Raw genomic sequence first — 21,859 nt, forward strand, 5'->3', positions numbered from 1 at the left:
TTTTTATGCATATATGTGATACACTGCAGTGTGTTTTTATTATGATGTTATTAACATAAATCTGTTCAGTTAATGTGGTATATTGTTTAAAATAGGAAATAGGACTTACTTTCCTAGTCTATATAGAATATTTTTTTAACATAAAACTACATGTATTAGTGTGTATGTGTGTGTATGTATCTAGGTTACATTTATAGTATTGTGCCCACCTTGCAGTATGTGGGATCTACAAGAGCTCAGTTTTTTTGCCCTCTGTATTTCTGTTTTTGCCCTTCTCACACCCCTCCTTCTCTCACATTTCTGTGAAACACGCCGTTCGATTTGTGCCATTTGCCTTTCCTTGGCTTCGAACAAAAGTCAAGCACAGAGAAAAGATAAACCGGCGATGAAGGACTTTCAAACCCACGACACATACAACAATTACACCCACTCACACACTCACATACTCGCATACTCGCATGCACACACAAGCGGTATCCCTACTCTCGCTCCCTCTCTATGAAGGTAAGGTGAATTAAAATACGAAGATGGACGCTGCAGTACCAGCAGTGAAAATTGCAATTTCTGCAGCCTGGGCTCTCTCGGCTGACAGGAGATATTTCATCTCCGTTGTCACCGATGTATTAATAAAACATCAGGAGCAGAGTGCAGTCCCAGTCTCTTTCTCTTTCACACCGAAACACAAACCCACATGCTTGTGCACACACACACACACACACACACACACACGCACGCAGATGTGTGTGTTCACGTGTGCAAAAGGTGAACAGTAAACCTGTCTGTTAATGCAAAAAAAAATCATCCTGAATGCAGACACACACAATCACAACAACAATTTTCCACCACCATCACATCCCAGCATCCACCTTGCAAGTTTCATACTTTTCATCATGTCCACTGAAGTGTTGCTGCTTGAAGCAAATGCACGAGAGCTCGGTCTGCGTCTTTCTGCATGTGTGTTCACACCAAGTGGTATGTGAAGGGTTAATCATATCATGTTTCCAAAGGGGGTTCGCAGACCCCCTTTCTACATCATACAATAGCCAAAGTGATTGTATGCAAATGCAAGCTGACCTCAGTGTAGCCTATGCCAGATTTCTGTGAATACGAGTCTGTGTGAGTGCTGTGATGTGTGTGGGTGTGTGTGTGTGTGTGTGTGTGTGTGTGCGTTGTAAAATATGGTTATTAAAGCAGTGCGAGATTGATGAGCACAGCTCTTTTAAACAGACACACACATGAACAGAGACAAGTCAGTTTCATTCTCCTACAGAGTGAAGGGTTTGTGGTGAGGAAGACCCCCCCTCACACACCCCGTTGCCACACTCCATTCTATTTAAGAGACATGAAATTTTGAACGCTTCATGCGTGTGTTTGTGTGTATGTATGTCATTGAAAATTATACTGTGTGTGTATGATTTGATGCCTGTTTGCAAGTGTTTCACTTTGATTTTTCATTGGTGTTTTATTCCTGAGATGGAGGCAGTATATGTGTGTGTGTGTGTGTGTGTGTGTGTGTGTTTGTTAGTGTGTGTGTGCATGCCTGGTTATCTGGCCTCTCTCAAACTGCTCAAAATTCATTACAAAGTGACATCAGCCCAGCCGGAGACAAATGATGGCTGGATGAAAGGGAGCGCTGGGGCTCGGCTAGGATTAGTGTTAGCTTGTGCCGGCGACACATATATACACACACATACACACACACACACACACACACACACGCACACACACTTTAATCCACTGGCAGAACACTGCAGATACACAGAATTATCAAACAAGGGGCTGAACTCTCAGAGATGGGCAGGCTAATCTGCTAATAGTACAGAGCTGCACGTGTGTGTTGGTTTGTGTGTGTGTGTGTGCGTGCACACTTATTTTTTACTGAGGTAAACAGAAATGCATTGACACATTATCTATGTACAGTTAGCTTGACCTAAAAGTACACAAAATTGATTTGGCTTCTCAGTTTTTGTGATGATTGTTTTTTGTGTCTCAGTAGCAGGAGACTTATTCGACTATGATTTTCTTAATGTTGGATTTTTGTAATTTTACCGAGGTTGTAATAAGAGCAAGTATTTCTGTCATGCTGTAACATTTCTCAAACCTGAATTTGAAAATTAAGAAGCAGGATGAATTTATTCAAGGTGATTAAAAAAAAATTTCTAATTATTCAGCGCTTTAAGAATAAGTTTATTTTGCTCACAACATATCTGCACCAGATCTAAAATCTGTCAACAAGAAAGATTTGTGTCTGTGTCTGCTCCGTAGTTTTCAAATGCTGTTTTTCTTTTTAAAGTGCATTATGGGTAATGGAGTTTTTCTGTCTGTGTTTTTTTTTTTTTCCTTCTTCAGAAGAGGCTGTTGAGGACAGTGAAAGACCTCCTCGCACCTCCTCCAGGCCTGGGCTCAACCTGACCGAACGAGACCTGACTGACAGCAGGAGAACTGACCGTAAGTAAAACTGCACACATACTGTAAACACACCTTACAAAACAAATAGAAACCATAATACTCTCTTCTTCTCTAAATGATCCTTCATCAGCGTCTCTCCTCCAGATAAGATTCTAACGTGTGTGTAACATGTGAATGCGGCTTCCTAGCCTCCATGTGACCTGCTTTAATCGTTTCCATCTGACAGAAAGAGAGACAAGGAGAGAGGGAGAGAGAAAAATGGAGAGAAAGAGAGAGGGATAAGTTGAGTGTTGTGGATATTACCAGGCAATGTCCAGGCCCCAGAATATTTTTTAATCAAATCAGTTTGCGTGCTTGTAATTTATAAGCGCCTTGCATTAATCTTTTCTCGTTCTTGTGCCCTCTCCGATGACATATTAATTTTTCATAAGCGCAGGATTAGATTTGGGGGGGGGGGGGCTGTGTATATGTTTTTCTAATATTGCACTGCATCCCTGCAACCCTTAAATTAGTTTTTTTCCTCCAGAATCCTCCCTGCATTTTTCTTTCTCTCCCATTTTTTTTCCTGGCTCAATCCATCCCTTAATTGTTGTCCAATCTGTGACCCTTTCGCAGGCATTACCTCTGACAGAAAAATGGCACGAGATGAGAAGGACAAAGAAGAAACGTTTTATTCATTTGTACAAATGGCAATGTTGTGAGCAGGGAGGGGCGACGATCTATAAAAGGGGACTTGGTGTTTTTGTTATTTTGGGCGAGGTATGGAGCACATAATGTCTCTGCTGCAAGGCTGTGGTCGGGATAGCCCTGGCTTTGTTAGATTTGATTTGCCCAAATAAGAATTCATATGGTCGTCTTATGTATGAGATGGAAATCCATGGCTGGGAATGAATATTGCATGGGGTGTCTCCACACCTTTTTTTTTTTTTTAATTTTACTTTCATTGCATGCGGTTCTCATTCATTCTCCCTCTACTAATGTCTCTCCTCCTTTTCCCCTCATACCCCCACCCCAACTTAGACACACACACGCCTTCTAACTCCGGTCCTCTACATGCTCTATCCATCTGAAGCTCCCTCTCCACCTCCTCTTCCTAGCATGCCATACCTAACACCATAATGTGAGGCTCAATGAGGCAGAAGGAGAGCTGAGTGAGGCTGGGGCCTATTAGTTTAGCTAGTCATCTATCTTTCAGCTCTATCTGTCTGACAGGCTCGTCTGACGGACTAGCGGGGAACCACCATCCATGCATTTACTGCTACATATTACCGCCAGTGTCATTTAACACCGGTGAACACATGCAAAACGACAAAGCGACAGGAAGTCCAGGTCCCTCCCACTCTGCAGCGTGCTTTCTCACTGCAAACACTTGCTCTTGTGTGACATTAAAGTGTGGTGATTTCTATTAAATAAGCAGGAATGTATGTCTTGTTTGTTTTTGTTAATACTTTTAGAAATTGCCTTGAGGCCAACTGCAGGGTTTGTCAGTGCTTATTTAGCATTTGGATTAAAGCTGGGTTCACTAAGTCAAATCCCAGAAAATGCAAAAGGGGATCCCTGTGTGTCAGCATGTTGTTATGATGGAGCCTTGTTTATTTTCCTTTCCATTGAAAATAGGCATCTTCTCCATCAGCCCCAAATCTCAGGCAAGCTTGAAATGTTAGGATGTGTGTGTGTGTGTGTGTGTGTGTGTGTGTGTGTGTGTGTGTGTGTGTGTGTGTGTGTGTGTGTGTGTGTGTGTGTGTGTGTGTGTGTATTTGTGTCCATATGGAGATCTCCAGGGAAGGGATTACAGTGTGACCAAGTGAGCAATGTGTTTGTGCACTTCATCTCCAAGACCAAGATCCTTTAAACAAAGAGGGTTAGATAGAGATAGAGAAAATGAGAAAGAGATGGAAGGGGGAGGGTCTAGGAGAGACAGAGAGAGCTGTTTTCCCTTCCTTCATTTACATTGTGTTTTTTAATCCGATGTCACTTTAGATTAATTATAATCCATGTTACATTTTTCATGCAAATGCCCTTGATGTGGATTACTTCCAGATAGCTTTGTCCTGTGTGTGTAGATGGCACATGTCCCCACCATAGCTCAGAGGCCTACTTCTTATAAATAACCAACTAAACAAAGGCCCCAGCATAGAGATGAGCCTGTCAGGCTGCTTAAGGAAATTAGTGATCTCTACCTGCTTCAAATTAGCAAAGAAATGACTCATCATTCCTGGAGTCGAATGCTATGTATTAGTACAATTTTGAATTATGAAGAGCCAAACAAAATGCAATTATATGGAAGCAAGCTCTTGCACTAAATATTCCACATTAAGCTTGTTCATATTCAGAATATTTTCTGGGTTTTTTTGGGTTTTTTTATGTGCATTCATCTTGCAAATCTGGCAAACTTTTCTGTCTGTCTCAGATGAGATTAAAATATATTAAAGATATTTGCATGTTTAATTACAAGCCTGCAGCAGTTCCTTTGTACATGAGTTTTCTGTGTAATGACAGCTTGTTGAATGTCTCAAACAATTTGTCAAATGTGACAAGGCCATGCTCATATTTATCTCTCATTAGAACACAAGGTGGAGATTGTAGGAAAGGGACAGCACGTCACCGAACACGCAAACTATACAAGACAGCTGCTGTTTAACAGCCTTTATTTCCCTTTCCTTCTTTTCCATCTGACCATGTCTCTGCCTTTCTCCATTTCACTCTTTCCGAATCTATCTCTTTGTATTCTTCCCTCCGGCTAGATCTGGGCCTGTTGAGTGCTTCAGAGGGAGTTTGAGGTTCAGAGTGTGTTGCTGTAATGTTATCAGGTGACCGGAGGTCAGCCTAATGCGTAACCCCAGAGCAGTAGGCCAGTAAATCATGCTGGTCGGCCCTCCCTGGCCCGCTTTGGCCAGCTCTCTCTACTAGATTTACTGCTCTGTAACGCTAGCCAGTCTGCCAGGGCTCAGGACAACTAAATTGAATACTAAATCCAAACCACCCAGCCCCCTTCACTTTATGTTTGTGGGTTTTTTTTTGTATTTTTATGACATGAAAAGACATGCATGGAATCAGCTTCGGTATTGTTTTACTTGGAAAAATAAAGAGGAAAAAATGATTAGAAGTAGGTGCAGTTTAATTGTTGTGAAATCTTGTTTTGAGATTTCATCTCAGGAGCTTTTATAGAGATATGAGGATTCAATGATATGCTTGCTCATGTAAAAATCTAATTTGATTGCTTCAGTTTGCACAGTCTTACCCTTTCTGATGCAAAAGGGCAGATTTTAAAATAGCATTACAGGTCTGACGGTGCTTTTGGACGATCGAGGGAGGAACACACCGAGGCTGAGTTACAGGTTTCGCTGTCCATCTTTATAATTTCTTTGTTTTTGCTTTGTTTTCTTCTCAGAGATTCTCCTGTTTTTTCCTCTATTGTTTTGTGCTTCGAGTGCCTCCCTGTGTGTATGCAAGTGTGTGTATATGTGGCTCTATAAACACCATTGACAGTTGCAAATAAAGATGGGTGGCGTGTGCACCACTCTCTCCCCCCTTGCAATGCAAAAGGGCTTGAGTGTCATAAATCACCTTTTGATTTATCTAATCAAGCAAGGTCCTGCTCTGTGCAGACATTTGTCATTGGTGGAGTTGGAAGGGAGGTGGGAGGGGGCAGTTTCAGGTTTATTTTGCCCGTCCACTTTAGTGGGAGAAGAGATGGACGGAGAACAGGAAAGAGTAGGTGGTGGTGGTGGTGGTGGTGGGGGGTTAATCATTAAGTGTGGGGTTTCCTTTGGAGACAAAAGAAAGTGAGAGTCTCCTGTTCCTGCGCTATTCTCAATCACACTCTTCAATTTTTCTAGAATGGTTTTAGCCATCCGTGCTCTATGGAAGGCAAATATATGAAGCAGGGTAAAAACAGGAAGAGTTTTCTTTCCTTTTTCTTTGACAAATTAACAAGAAATGTTTGAATTGTGTCTTGCAATACAGTTTATTTTTCTTTCTTTTCTTTTTTTTTTTTTTTTTTTACAAGTGATTGTATCCTTGGAAGACAATCTACATTATGAACGTATTTCCACGAGTTAAAGCATTTTTATTATTAACTGTCAGGATGGCGCCATTCAAAGCTCCTAAATGGCTATACAGAGAGCTGCTCTCTCAACATTCAGGGTTAACCAACTGTTTTTCTTCATTTGAGTTATATAAGTGTTGAAGAAAGCACTAGGTCAAAGACAGATCTAAACCAGAAGGACAGATCTCCATGTTGCACGCACACACAGACACACGTACACGCACATTACACACAAACATACATTTACATTCAACATGACAGTAATCAATGGTGATGTGTGGGCCCTTTCCCCTGCCACATTGTAAATGTGTTTGCAGGCTCTTGTCCGACAATCGCCTCATCTCCTTTCTCAGGGATGTAATTTAGTTGCAAATTGACTGGAAGACGGAGGCAAAAATTGAAAGTTGAAATTAGAAATGGTTATAATAAATATGGGAGGCGGGATGCAGGCTTTGGAAAGGTCAGGTGATGTGACTGGTGCTTCCAGCCTGGGCCAATCTGACCAATGGAGTGTCAGAGGCCCGGCATGAGGCACACATACACACACACACACACACACACACACACACACACACACACATATATAAGCACATAAATACACACACATGCACACACACAAGCCCTGCAGGGGCCATCACAAGCAGTGGAAGACGAGATTACCTCGCTCTTCTGAGCTGCAGAGCAATTCTCGGATGTTCTTGGAAATTCACATTGTGCCCTTGTGTTTTTTTCCTCCCCTCTTTCTCTCTTTCTTCCTTTCTTCCCTCCCTCCCTCTCTCTTGTCACTTTCCTTGACAGGCCAATATTTCAGGCTCCAGATATAGGGGATTACAAATAAAATAAGTGGAACGCCTACTTAATGCAACAGAATTAAAATGCATGAACGGGCCAGAGGAATTGATATGCACCCAATACAAACACAAGCCTCAGAATAATATGAAATACAAAATGTTTTTTTTCAAACCCCCCCCCCCCCCCCCCCCCCCCCCCCCCCCCCCCCTCCATGTATCAGTGCTTTGATTTCCCTTTTTTTCCATTTGTGCATCTAGCGTGAAGCGTTGATTCGCAAGAGTGAGGCTCACATATTGCCTTGAGTGACCAGACGAGGGAGGGGACGCAAGAGAGAGAGAGAGAGGAAGGGGTGGCTTAGAGAGAAGGAAGAAGAGAGCAAGGAAGAGGGAGGGTAGGAGGGAGGGAAAGTTCTTTTGCTGTGTCTTTGTGTTGTGCAGAGTTGGTAAATTGCAGTGGCAGAATATAGCAGGGCCTGCACGGCTTGTATCTTAGGATGAGGCTAATGAAAGATTTATCAGTAGCTGCAGCATTTACTAAATACAACCAGAAGCTGATCTCTCCACACTGAGCCCTGCTGTTAATGTCTCACACACACGCTTACACGCACACATACGAATAGACACACACAAAGAAGACTGCTACTGTACCACCAGCCGTGACCAAGCCCCAAATATTTAGCATCTTACACAGACAGAGGAGTTGTTGAGGCAGCTGGGGAAATGTATATGAACTAATGAAGTGCATAATATTACCATAACATTTAATGTATGTCGTGCTGTGATAATGAGACTGCCCGAGTTTTTCCCCATTTTACATGTCCTTCGGGCAAAACCACATCAATGTATATGAATGTGAATTATACAGTTCATGCTCGTATCCATTCAAATGTTGTCTGGTGTCCAATCATTTATCACCTATGCCCTATTGAATGTTAATTTGGTGAACTTGTTTATGTTTAGCAAATTCTAATCTAATACTCTTAAAATGTCATTGTCTCTCAAATGTGTAACATTTTTCCTGCTTAATATGTATTATTATAGTATTTCTAATGATGAATTAATTATTGAGGCGTTGACCTTTTTCTTTATTTTGTCACTCATATCTTTTTTTTTTATAATTATCAACAGGAAAACTTCTTTATTAAAAAGATTATTGGTAAAATTGTGTAATGCAACTTTAAATTACACAATTACAGATGTTTAATTTGACTATTGTACATTCTCTGTCTCCTAGGTGTGAATGCCTTATCCAAAGAGGTTACTGGACTGAATGCTATGGTTAAACATTCCCTCCTGCCAGATCGGCAAATTGAAAGTCCACCCAAAAGGCCAAAGTCTGCCGAGGGGAAGACCTCAGCAAATGACCAGGTAAAGGTGTGCAGCAATAAAGTCCTATACAATGTAATGTTTATCTGTTTGGCGTGGAGTTTTTAATTTTGTGCTCCAAATACTTGCTGGAATCTGGATGTTTCTGGATGCACAAAGAGTTAATAACTAATGAGGCAAGTTCATAAGTACTAATGAAATCTATCCTTCACTGTCACTGTGGGATGAGCTAATGGGAAGATACTTAACTGTAAGAAGCAGAAATGCTAAACCAAGCATTTAGCAATTGCTGGCGCCAGCCGTCATTCAAAGGGTTAAATGCATCCTACCATTCCCTCCCTGACAGAGCTTTTTAGCATCAAGCACAATAGGCTAGCCCTTGTATTAAGTGGAATACCAGCACTAGCCTTAGGCCTCCCTTCCCTGCTACTTTCCCCCCTTTTTGCATCTCTTTAAATTATATGTGTTTTTAAATTAGATTATGAAGTATTAGCTCGTCTGGTTCTGGGCCCTGTGAGGAGGGAGGACTTAGTCATTTCAGAAATGGATTCTATTAAAACAGGTGGTGGGGAGGCAGCTATGCTTCAAGTACTTCCTGTAATGAGGGCAAGACATAGCTTGGGAGAGTACACACCTTTGTCATCTGTAATCTCCTGATTAGAAATTCCAGCCAATCGTGTTTTCTACTTATAAAATTGCATGAGATGAGAGACTTAAGTGAATTACCCGAAACATGGTTGATCTATGTTCTATGTTGAGTTGGGCTTCTGATTTGGTCGGGAGAGGTGAGTGTGTCAGGATGAAGGAAATTGACAGTGAAGAATTAAAGGAATTAAAAACTGCTTTTTCAGATATAGGGTTAAGCTCTTGGGTGCATGTATGTCTTGATAAAAGTGTTCATATTAACAAGGTGACGCCTGACCGGTGATGTGAAAAGTTTGCCACTTTCATCAAGACACCTTGTATATTTTCTTGATTTTCAGGTTCATCAATGTCCATATTGCAACTACAGCAGTAAAGATGCCAACCGCATGCAGCTCCATGTGATGTCCCAGCATTCCATGCAGCCTGTGATCCGGTGCCCGCTGTGCCAGGATGTTCTCAGCAACAAGATTCACTTGCAACTGCATCTGACGCACCTTCACAGTGTGGCTCCTGATTGTGTGGAAAAGCTCATTCTGACTGTATGTAGAAGTGGTTTCTGTATATGTACATGTCAGCAAAAATCTCTATCTCCATTAGAAACAAAATTTCAAACGTTTTTTTTTTGTTTTTATTTTTTCACTATTTTGTTTTTATATTTTATTTACATATAGAATTTCTCAACCCTTCCACTTTTTATGAAAATCACCTTAGAAAACCCTCCCCATGCACTGTATTTGTTTTCCCACTGAGAAAGTGCCATGAAACTCTATTTATATAATCTCATGTCATTATTTTAAACTGATCTTCTGATTGAAATATATTGTCTTGATAGGTTGTTGGACCTGATACAGCCACACCAAATAATGTCATGCATCCTCAAAGTGGACAAGAGAATAGTCTGTCTTTAATGGATTCCACTACTTCTCTTAATGATGGCTCAGGAAAGTCTCAAGGTGAGCAGGATAGTGCTTGATTTTTTTTTGCTTTATGTATTAATTTATTAAAACTAACAGAAAAACTACAAAGCAAAATGCATAACTTTTAGATGACAAAATAAGTAAAGGTGAATTGTAACCTCATATTCATTTTCTTCTTGTAGGAAACATCTTAAAGGATGAGCTGACCAGTCATGATAAGAATGAATTAGACCTACACGGGGAGGAACTCAAGCCCCCAAAGGAGGCCTCAGAGGCTCCAGACTGGAAGAGAACCACTGGGTTAGGACATGATAGCAAGTCCCCTGATAATATACAAGACCACCTGAGTGAGCTCCAAAGATTACAACAACAACAGCAGCAGCTCTCAGTGTCTGATCGTCATGTCTACAAATATCGCTGCAACCATTGCAGTCTGGCCTTCAAGACAATGCAGAAGCTTCAGATACATTCACAATACCATGCCATCAGAGCAGCCACGATGTGCAGCCTTTGCCAGCGTAGTTTCAGGACATTCCTGGCTCTCAGGAAGCATTTGGAAAATGGACATCCTGAACTCAGTGAGGCTGAGGTGCAGCAGCTCATAGGAAATCTGCCACTGAATGGAGATATTACTGAGAGTGAAGCCAGGGCCTTGGAGGAAGCTCAGGTTTTTGAACATGACTTGGACAAAGATGATGAAATGGACCAGGAAGAAAAGCCCAGTCCTACAGGAAGTGACAGCAGCTCTTTGCTCGATGACATGGGAGCGGAACCAAAACGGACCCTACCATTTAGAAAAGGGCCCAACTTTACAATGGAGAAATTCTTAGACCCCTCACGACCTTATAAGTGCACAGTATGTAAGGAATCCTTCACCCAGAAGAACATCCTACTAGTCCACTATAATTCAGTTTCACATCTGCATAAGTTGAAGAAGGTCCTTCAAGAGGCATCAAGTCCAGTTCCACCCGAGACAACCAATAGTATTGACAACAAACCATTCAAATGCAACATATGCAATGTTGCCTATAGCCAAAGCTCAACACTTGAAATTCACATGAGGTCAGTACTCCATCAGACCAAAGCAAGAACAGCTAAAACTGACATGAGCAGTAGCAGCAGTACTACTGGAACTAGTGGTCCATCACCGGCAAAAAGTCCAGGCCCAAGTGCACAACAAGGGAATACGAGCAACTCAGACACTGCTAGAAGTGGCACACCATCTTCTAACAAAGAAAACAGTGCAGAGCCCAAAGAACCCAACAACAACAGCAACACAAATAAAAAAACTACTGACAATGTTTCAGCACAGGCAAGCAGCCATCAGTCAGCACAGTCCTCTGTCCAGCTGCAGCTGCAGCTTCAGCATGAGCTCCAGCAACAGGCTGCCTTCTTCCAGCCTCAGTTCCTCAATCCAGCTTTCTTCCCCCATTTTCCAATGACCCCAGAGGCACTGCTGCAGTTTCAACAGCCACAGTTCCTCTTCCCTTTCTACATTCCAGGAGCAGAGTTCAACTTAAGCCCAGAACTTGCACTGCACTCAGCAGCAGCATTTGGTATGCCTGGTCTCACTGGATCATTCCTCGAGGACCTGAAGCAACAGATGCAACAGCAGCACCAGTTACAGCAGGTTCAGGCCCAGCAACAGGCTCAGCAACAACAGCAGCAGCAAGCCTCTCAGACACAGTCACAACTCCAGCAACAGAAAAACCAGCAACTGCAGAATCATAAGCCTAAACTGGAGTCAAACGCTGTGTCAGATATACAGATGTCAAGAGAGGCAGAAGACCATCTAGAAAAACAAGAAAACAGAGCAAAGATGGAAAATGCAGGGGACACAATGAATGATGGAGGAAAAGATAAAGACTCAAAAAAGTCAACATTTCCAGAGCCATTGATTCCCCCTCCACGTATTGTATCAGGAGCAAGGGGTAATGCAGCCAAAGCTTTGTTAGAAAACTTTGGATTTGAGCTTGTCATCCAGTACAATGAAAATAGACAAAAAAATCAAAAGAAAAACAAAGATGGAGTCGAACAAGTGGATGTGAATAGTGATAAGCTTGAGTGTGGGATGTGTGGAAAACTATTTTCAAATATGCTCATTCTAAAAAGCCACCAGGAACATGTGCACAGTCACTTTTTCCCATATGTAGAGCTTGAAAAGTTTGCTCAGCAGTACAGAGAGGCCTATGACAAACTCTATCCAATCAATCCTGCTTCACCTGAGACTCCTCCACCTCCACCACCGCCTCCACCTCCTCCTCCCCCACCAACTGCTCCAGCCCCAGTGACAGCTTCTCAGCCACCTTCTACATCAATGACCAAGCCACAAACACCAGTACCTTCTCCAGTTCCTGTTTCCCATCAGACCGCACACCAACCCCCTCACCAGACACAGCCACCACAACCACCACCCCCTCCACCCCCACCCACTGCTCCACCTGCACCACCCCAAGTGCAGCTTCCTGTTCCCTTAGATTTGCCCCTTTTCCCACCTTTAATGATGCAGTCTGTTCAGCACCCTGGCCTACCCCCTCAGTTGGCTCTACAGCTGCCCACCATGGACTCTCTCTCAACAGACCTTACTCAGCTCTGCCAACAGCAGTTGGGTCTTGACCCAAACTTCCTCCGGCAGTCTCAGTTTAAGCGACCACGTACCCGTATCACTGATGATCAACTGAAGATTCTCCGTGCAAACTTTGATATCAATAATTCCCCTAATGAAGAGCAAATTCAAGAGATGTCTGAGAAGTCTGGCCTGCCCCAAAAAGTAATAAAGCACTGGTTCCGTAACACCCTGTTCAAAGAGAGACAGCGTAGTAAAGACTCTCCCTACAATTTTAACATTCCTCCCATCACTACATTAGAAGATATTCGGCTGGAACCCCAACTCAGTGCACAGGACTGTTATCGAACCGACTCAGCCATGAACAAGAGGTCATCCAGGACCAGATTCACTGACTACCAGTTGAGGGTACTCCAGGACTTCTTTGACACTAATGCCTATCCAAAAGATGATGAGATTGAGCAGCTCTCCACAGTACTCAACCTCCCAACGCGAGTCATTGTGGTGTGGTTCCAGAATGCCCGACAGAAGGCTCGTAAAAGCTATGAGAACCAGGCAGATTCTAAAGACAGTGAGAAAAAAGAGCTGACTAATGAGCGATATATCAGAACCAGCAACATGCAGTACCAGTGCAAAAAATGCAACATTGTGTTCCCACGGATCTTCGATCTTATTACTCACCAGAAAAAGCAATGTTATAAGGATGAAGATGAGGAGGGCAATGAGGATAACATGTATGAGGAATACACAGACAGTGACCAGGGTCCTGTTAAGATTTTCCAGATGCCTGCAGAGTCATCCAGACAATACCAAACAGGAACGGCCACCAGTTCTGGCTCAAGCTCCCCTGTGATGGCCTCTCCTCGTACTATGATGGGTAAAACTTCACCCAAACCAGACATGATCTCTGAAAGTGAACTTAAACAAGCTGAGACTGCCCCTTCACCAGTGATCAAGTCACTACCAGAACCCAGACCATCTAAGGCTTGCACGCCACAGCCACCTCCACAAAAAGCTCCACAGCCACAATTGTCAAGACCCCATTCCCAGCCTCAGGCAGCTGCAGTGCCCTCAAGTCCACTTTCCCTGGCACTTTCCTCACTTACAAACAGTCTGCCCCATCAAATGCTTCAGTACCAATGTGACCAGTGTAAGATTGCATTCCCCACTGTGGAGCTATGGCAAGAGCACCAGCACATGCATTTCTTGGCTGCCCAGAATCAATTCCTTCACTCACAGTTCCTTGAAAGACCTATTGACATGCCCTATATGATATTTGACCCTAACAACCCCCTAATGGCTAGCCAGTTGTTATCTGGGGGGCTTTCACAAATCCCTTCTCAGAGTGGCTCTGGCATGACCTCTGCTGTGGGCTCTGGAGCCATGAAGAGAAAACTGGATGATAAGGAGGAAAATGCAAATGATAAAGATGGTGGAAACAGTGGAGAAGAGCAACACAGGGATAAACGTTTGAGAACCACCATCACACCAGAACAATTAGAGATCCTTTATGACAAATACCTACTCGACTCAAACCCAACAAGGAAGATGTTGGACCATATTGCACGAGAGGTTGGCTTGAAAAAGAGAGTTGTGCAAGTTTGGTTCCAAAACACTCGTGCGAGAGAGAGAAAGGGACAGTTTAGGGCAATTGGGCCCTCCCAGTCCCACAAGAAATGTCCCTTTTGCAGAGCACTGTTCAAGGCTAAATCAGCTCTAGATAGCCACATACGATCGAGACACTGGCATGATGCTAAGCAAGCAGGCTTTAGCTTGCCACCAAGCCCGATGATGAATCAAGATAATGAAAGAGGTGAAAGTCCAAATAAATATAACTTCTTTGACTACTCACAGCTGCCTACTAAGACTGAGCCAAATGAGTATGAGCTGCCCACTGCATCCTCAACTCCAGTCAAACCATCTGAGGCACAAATAAAAAACTTCTTAAGCCCTTCATCCTTAAAAGCTGAAAACTGTGATGAAACTGAAGGGCCTAATAATAATTCAGCAGAAACTTCATCTTATGATCTCTCGAAGATGGATTTCGATGAGACGTCATCAATTAACACAGCCATTAGTGATGCTACGACTGGCGATGAGTGTAATAACAATGAAGTTGAGAGCCTGACTGCTAACGGAGGGGACAAGCTGAGTGACAGCAAAAGTGGCCTAATGCCAAATTCTGATAGCGGCAATGAAAGGTTCCAATTCAGCATGGTGAGCCCTGCCCTTAGCTTCTCTGGAAAAGACTATGACTCTTACTTTAGTTCCAGAGATGATGACATGGATGAAAACAATGACAGGAGTGAATCGTCAAGCCTAGCTGATCCCAGTTCCCCTAGTCCTTTTGGGGCTGGTAACCCCTTCACCAAGTCTGGGAAAGTCAACAGCGCAGGAGATCGGCCAGGCCACAAGCGATTTAGAACCCAGATGAGTAACTTGCAACTTAAAGTGCTCAAAGCCTGTTTTAGTGACTATCGCACTCCAACAATGCAAGAGTGTGAGATGCTGGGCAATGAGATTGGACTTCCCAAGCGTGTTGTGCAAGTATGGTTCCAGAATGCTCGTGCTAAAGAGAAGAAGTTCAAGATTAACATTGGAAAGCCATTCATGATTAGTCAAGGCTCACCAGAGGGACCTAGGCCTGAGTGTACACTGTGTGGTGTGAAGTACACTGCCCGGATGTCTGTCAGAGACCACATCTTTTCCAAGCAGCACATCACCAAAGTGCAAGAAACCCTAGGAAACCAGGTGGATAGAGAAAAGGACTACCTAGCACCAACCACTGTCCGTCAGCTGATGGCCCAGCAAGAGCTGGACCGTATGAAGAAAGCTGGTGAGGGGCTCAGTCTGCCTGGCCAGCAGCAACAGACTTCAGTGGATAACAATAATGCACTTCATGGCCTAAGCCTACCCTCAGGCTACCCAGGGTTATCTGGCCTTCCACCAGTGCTACTTCCTGGGGTCAACGGTCCATCATCACTTCCTGTTTTCCCACCCAACACACCTGGTGAGTTAGTATGACAAACAGTGAAACAGACTAGAAGCTTTATGAACTGAGCTTTATCATGCACTATTTTATTCTACTATACTACTGGTTATTCTGTATCACAGTGGTGTTTGTCGAAAGTCTTATTTTTAAAAATGCTATTCTAAAATCAAAAATGGTGGGATTAAGTGCATGCATAATGTCAGCGACAAAGTTGAACTGCTAATTGCAAATTTAGATATTTTTTTTAAACAGAAAATGTATCTATATTATGTTTTTTGTTTGTCTTTGTTTCCCCCCAATAGTAGGATTGGTATATTTATATGTAATATATTGGAGAATTGAAATTATCATAAAGCGCATGTGACAGTTTTGTTCCATAACAAAATCTTAACAAGACTCAGCCAGTGTCAAATTGATCATCTTTATCTTATACAAACAAATTTCCAAAGTGATTTGGGGTTGAATATCTAAATATTGAATATTTCCATATTTATATACCACTGTATTTCAGCTTTAGCGTCTCCAGGTGCTGGCATGCTTGGGTTCCCTACACCAGCCACCCCCTCTCCTGCCATGTCTCTCAGCACTACCCCAACCAAGACTCTTCTGCAGACTCCTCCTCCTCCTCCTCCACCTCCTCCTCCTGTTCCCTCCACACCTTTGGCAGCAGTAAACCATACAGAGCATCAAGGCAAAGACACAGAGAGAGACAGCAGCAAGAAACCAGGAGAAAAGCCACCTCAAATGAAGGTGAAGGACAGAGAGAACGAGAGTGGCTCCCACCCGGACACCCCCAGCTTGGCCAAAAAAAGGGAGAAACCGTGTCCAGCTCCAGGGAAACCAGGAAGTGAGACTCAACTAGATGCTGCGCAGCTTCAAGCACTTCAAAATGCTCTTGCCGCAGGTGATCCCAGCTCTTTATTGGGGGGGCAGTTCCTGCCCTACTTCCTTCCTGGATTTCCCAACTGTTTCTCTCCCCAGCTTCCCAGAGGGGTCCAGACAGGGGGCTATTTTCCACCACTGTGTGGAATGGAGAGCCTATTTCCATATGGCCCAGCAGCAGTTCCACAAGCTGCCATGGCCGCTGGTCTCTCCCCGACCGCTCTCCTGCAGCAGTACCAGCAGTACCAGCAGTCTCTCCAGGATTCACTGCAGAAGCAACAGCAGCAGCAGCAGAAACAACTTGAGCAGCAGCAGCAGAAACAACTTGAGCAGCAGCAGCAGAAACCAACTCCCGTGAAGACACCTCAGAGCATACAGAACACCACAGCCAACTCTTTCAAACCAAAAGAAGCTATAGAGGCTAAGGATAACAACAACAACGGCTCTTCAACAGAAAGCACAAAAGAAGAACTAAAAACAGAAACCAAAAGTACCATGGATTTTCCAGATGCTTTTATTGTACCGTCCGTCAAGCATGAGTTTATATGCAGGAAGTGCCAGATGATTTTTGCTAACGAAGATTCAGTGGTACGTCATCAGAAGTCCTTCTGTTACTACGGACATCCTTTTACTGACCCGCAAGAGACAGTGCTTCGAAAAGCAGTGAGCAACTACACTTGTGTTGCCTGCAATGTGGTTGTTAACGGGAATGAAGCACTTGGCCAACACCTTCAGTCGAGCTTGCACAAAGAGAAAACAATCAAACAAGCAATGAGAAATGCCAAAGAGCATACTAGATTATTACCTCACTCTGTCTGCTCCCCTACTCCTAACACCACATCTACCTCGCAGTCTGCAGCTTCTTCTAATAACACCTTTCCTCATCTCTCTCGCTTGTCCATGAAGTCCTGGCCAAATGTCCTGTTCCAGGCCACCACAGCCCGGAAAGCTGCTTCCTCCTCCCCGTCTGCCTCCCCCCCTCCCCCCCTCTCCTCACCTTCAACGGTTACCTCAACTTCCTGCAGCACCTCAGGGGTTCCAACCTCACTACCCACCGAGAGTTGTTCAGATGAGTCTGACAATGAGCTAAGCCAGAAGCTGGATGACTTAGATAATGCGTTGGAAGTCAAGGCTAAGCCGGCCTCTGGCCTAGACGCAAGCTTCAGTAGTATCAGAATGGATATGTTCAGTGTGTAGGAGTGACAAAAGGATCCCTTGCTTAAAGAAAAAAAATAAGACTTTTTAAACTGCAGTTCCAAAGTTTCTCTTAACCCAAAAAATTACAGTACCAAATGATTGACTCAGGATTGTTTTTCCCATATTGATATGCTGGCAAGATATTGATTGATTTTTGTTATGGACAGAACTGTTGCAGATGCTTGACTGAGCTTATATTGTATACAAAAACATGGAGTTGGAAAAAATCCCACAGGCTCCCTTGGGGAGCTTGTTTCAAGCCAAAAACTCTCACGATAGCAAATTGCACCTCAGCTGGATTGTTTTCCAAATGCTAGCATGTACTGTATGGGATGACGATCCAGAACCCTCAAAGAGAATCTCTCTTAGTTTAGATAGGTGTAATTCAGTAGCTTTAAATTCTCAGGTCAGAACATAACATTTCTCATTTGTTAAAGCAGCAACAAGCCTGGGTACACTTGGCTTATAACCAAAACATGTCAAGCTTTATCGGACGCATTTCCTTGATGTGTATAGAGTACCAAGAGACAATATTACTGTTACAATGGATGATGTGCATATCCTTTTAGTTTTGCCCTACAAAGACAGTATGGTTTTGCCACTGAGGGAATTTAGAATGGTGAAGTAAATGTGTATGATGCCCCTGTGTTTGCCAGTTTGTATTCCAACAAGCTGTATCTATTTCCAACCCCTTTTTTTCTTGTAGTATATACTAATCTGTGCCAACTCTTACCTTCTCACTTTTACCTCTGCTCACACCCTTTTCTGAAGAGGTAATAACTCTAGTTTTGATAGACTCTCGGATTATGTGAATATAACATTTTTCATTTGTGAATTGCTGTACTGTTACGGTACCTGCTTGTGTCTGGACTATAGTGCACTTACTTTGTTTTCATTTGTCTTTTTTTATTATTTGAGTAGGCCATATGTTAATTTAATAGAATTTTTTTTTGTTTGTATGTATGTACGTATGTATGTGTTTTAATTATTATTTGTGTCTATTGCAGCAGCATATCGGTCCATATTTGTTACAGGATTGATGCCTAACAATCTAGAGACCTATTTAACAATTGGTGCATCAAAGAAAGCAGTACTGTATACTTGAAACTGTTAAGGTACAAGTTGGTCACAATTTAAAAAAGAAAGGTATGATCATTTACTTTAGGTTTGCAAATATGCTGCTTTGCGAGGGGGACAACAGCATTTGTGTTGTATATATAAACCTTTTCATGTACTTGTAGGATTTAAAACAGTGTTACACCTATACACAGTCACTTGGTGCATAGGTTAACGTCCTCCCATCAATTTTTCTGGGCACTTCTGATGATCTACAGTTACAATCTACATTTTAATATTTCTGCATTTGGTGATCTCAACATTGCAAAGTATTACCTTACAACATTTGCTGCTACTGTGTAATGTTAATTTGCTTGCCATAAATTCTCTCAATTTCAACCAGACAAAATACTGATCCATTAATTGCTTTGCTTAGCCTTTTGTTTTTTTTGTTTCTTCTTTTCTTTCTTTCCTTCTTTCGTTTTTCCTCTCCTTTGTTTTCTTTTGCTGTGGAACTAAGAATGTGAAAGCTGTCAAAGGGTGTTCAATTTTTTACGAATCACTTTCTAGTTTGGTAACCAGTGTGATTCATTCCAAAGTAACAGAAGGCTATCTGTATGAAAGAAAAAGGCTTGTGAACAAAGAAAGCTAAGCTGTTGTACATATTCGTAGTTGGCTGTGCATGGTACAAATTTATTAATATGAAGAAATGCAAAAATGTATTGCTTTTGGTATTTCCTATTCTGAAATGAGCAAGTAGCATGTAATGCAACTGTTTGACAGGTTAAATCAAATCATGCTTAGTTATTGTTTCAAACAATGAAATCAAGTAACATTTCCTATTATTGTTTTTTTTATTATTGTAAAGGTGTTTTTTTTTCAAAGTTTTAAAGCAAAATGTCAGTTTTTAATTTTCTGTGTGAGCTTTTTAAATGTCATTATTTGGATTTTTTAGTACTTTACATTTACTTTATTCCTGAAGACACTTTTCGATTGTGTTTCATAAGAGACATCCTGGCCTCCCAAGGTGCAATTCTGCCATTGTACAAACATAAATGACTGTCCTGATTCCAAAGGCTTTCACAACTCTGGCTTTTTGCCTTTCCCCACTTTGTGGCTCAGCATTATAAGACTGAACTGTCAGCTAGCATCATGTGCTAAGATGCTAGCATCAGACAAGACGCTTTCCACACCAAGGACTGGTAAAAGCTAACAAACCAACAAAAAGGATGGTCCAACAATATAACTGTACATAGATATTGCAACTGCACAGCAGCCAAAAAGAAAAAAGAAAAAAAAACAACAAAAAAAAAGAACTTTTTAAAAAAAAAAAAAAAATGGATGGATTGTGTCATGTTCATGGGGACAGCCTTCAAAAGGTTGAAATTGGAATTGTTCTTCTGGATGTCAAAGGGATTTTCATGGCGCAATCATATCCTACACAATATGTACTCTACAACATCTGGGTTACATAGGAAATGCACCCTGAGGTTTTAATAAGAAGAAGCCCCTATGGCTAAAACTTTAAATAAACTAAACCAAAAATGTTATTGATGTTTTATATATAGAGAGTAGTCGCATTAGTTTTTGTTACTGTACTGTTTGAGGTCTCAACTGTACCGTATCACGGTAATAACATGGTTTTGAAACCTTTTTCTTTTTTATTTTCTTTTGTTTGTTTTTTTTATTTTGTCACAGACCTGTTGTCATAGTTGAAATGACGTTTATTGTAGATGGTATTTGAACAACTTCTGGAAATAGTTCATCAAGTATGTTTGTTGCTCATTGTTGTGATACATTAAAAACTGTATCTGCAAACCAGTTTGGTCTCAACAAATATTTTATTTCCTCATACAACAGTTCAGATTTTTGTTTGTCTGAACAACAAATCACATTTCGAGGACAGTTCCAGATGAGTTTAGCATTTTAAATTGAACTTGAGATTTTACTACACACTCCGCTGTGGATTTTCATTTGTGTGTCCTTTTCCTGCTTCTTCAGCTCCACCAGAAAATGTCATATCAACATCCCACTGCCATCGCTAATGGACTAAAGTTTGAATCACATAATAGGTGCCTCTCATGATTATGTTATTTGTGGTAATCTGATTGAAAGCAGATGCAAGGGATTATGCTGGGAAGTATCTGTTAATCTGAATTTGATCAGGTGCTGCTCTAGAAACCTCACAGTGTCCACACTTAGAAATCACAGTCATGGATTACCAGACAAGCAGCAGAAATGCATTTGGCATTAACCAAAAATTAGTTCAAATGAGCTTAATTTTACCCTGGTTGATAGATCTATGATACATTGTGTATTATTCCTTGTCTGTATATTGCTTGTGAAATTCCATTACGAGGCTAAATGGATGCAAGTGTCAGACTGGAGGGTGACATTTTTAGATGTGAGGTCAACAGAGGCTGTCACATTAAAAATTGCGCCTCAGGAACACCTTAACACAATATATCACACCCTGCCAGCGAGACATGTTTGCCACCAGTGTCAGGGTCACGGAGAAAGCCGACATTCACAAGTTGTTAAATCCACCTAATGAAATTTCACAAGGGCAACAAAAATAAAAAAAAAGGGAGGATGAGAATCTTTTCACTCAAAATCAGATGTGGCCTTTATACTGTGGCTCAACACACATTTAGTGTGCAGCGGTGAAACAGCCGCGACATGTAAAAGCCTTGAAAATAGTGGAGTTTTTTTCTCTCTCCGCTGCTGAGTTCACCCTTCGCCCTTGACGAATGTGTTCAGCTCACAGGGTGCAACTGTTCTGCTGAATGGTCCTTTCCTGTTGCTCACCCTGAAAACGCAGGCAGTTGCCGGGTTAGCCCACCACCCCCCTTGCCATATTACTGGATTGAATTGCGATTGACCTTTGTCGAGAACAATGGCTGAAGGTCTTTCATTTTTCTGGCCTTCTCAGCGCCTCGAAGAAGGACCTCTTTACGCTGCATTTTCACTGTGGTCTGCCGATAATTCACAAGCAGGATGACAAGATGATCCGGGCACGGCTGTGTGTGA

General features: G+C 42.2%; 1 protein-coding gene across 1 annotated transcript in view; it reads left to right on the forward strand.

The window, feature by feature from the left end:
* Positions 1-20,578, forward strand: part of zfhx4 (zinc finger homeobox 4) — an 80,284-nt gene extending 59,706 nt beyond the window's left edge. The window contains exons 7-12 of the mRNA XM_079260051.1: positions 2,350-2,448; positions 8,483-8,616; positions 9,558-9,758; positions 10,052-10,172; positions 10,319-15,712; positions 16,206-20,578. Of these exons, the coding sequence (XP_079116177.1) occupies positions 2,350-2,448; positions 8,483-8,616; positions 9,558-9,758; positions 10,052-10,172; positions 10,319-15,712; positions 16,206-17,773 (7,517 nt within the window). The 3' untranslated portion in view covers positions 17,774-20,578. The remainder of the gene's footprint in view (positions 1-2,349; positions 2,449-8,482; positions 8,617-9,557; positions 9,759-10,051; positions 10,173-10,318; positions 15,713-16,205) is intronic.
* Positions 20,579-21,859: the final 1,281 nt, after the last annotated feature.

This window comes from Telmatherina bonti (assembly GCF_933228915.1).
Source record: "Telmatherina bonti genome assembly, chromosome: 20".
Classification (NCBI taxonomy): domain Eukaryota; kingdom Metazoa; phylum Chordata; class Actinopteri; order Atheriniformes; family Telmatherinidae; genus Telmatherina; species Telmatherina bonti.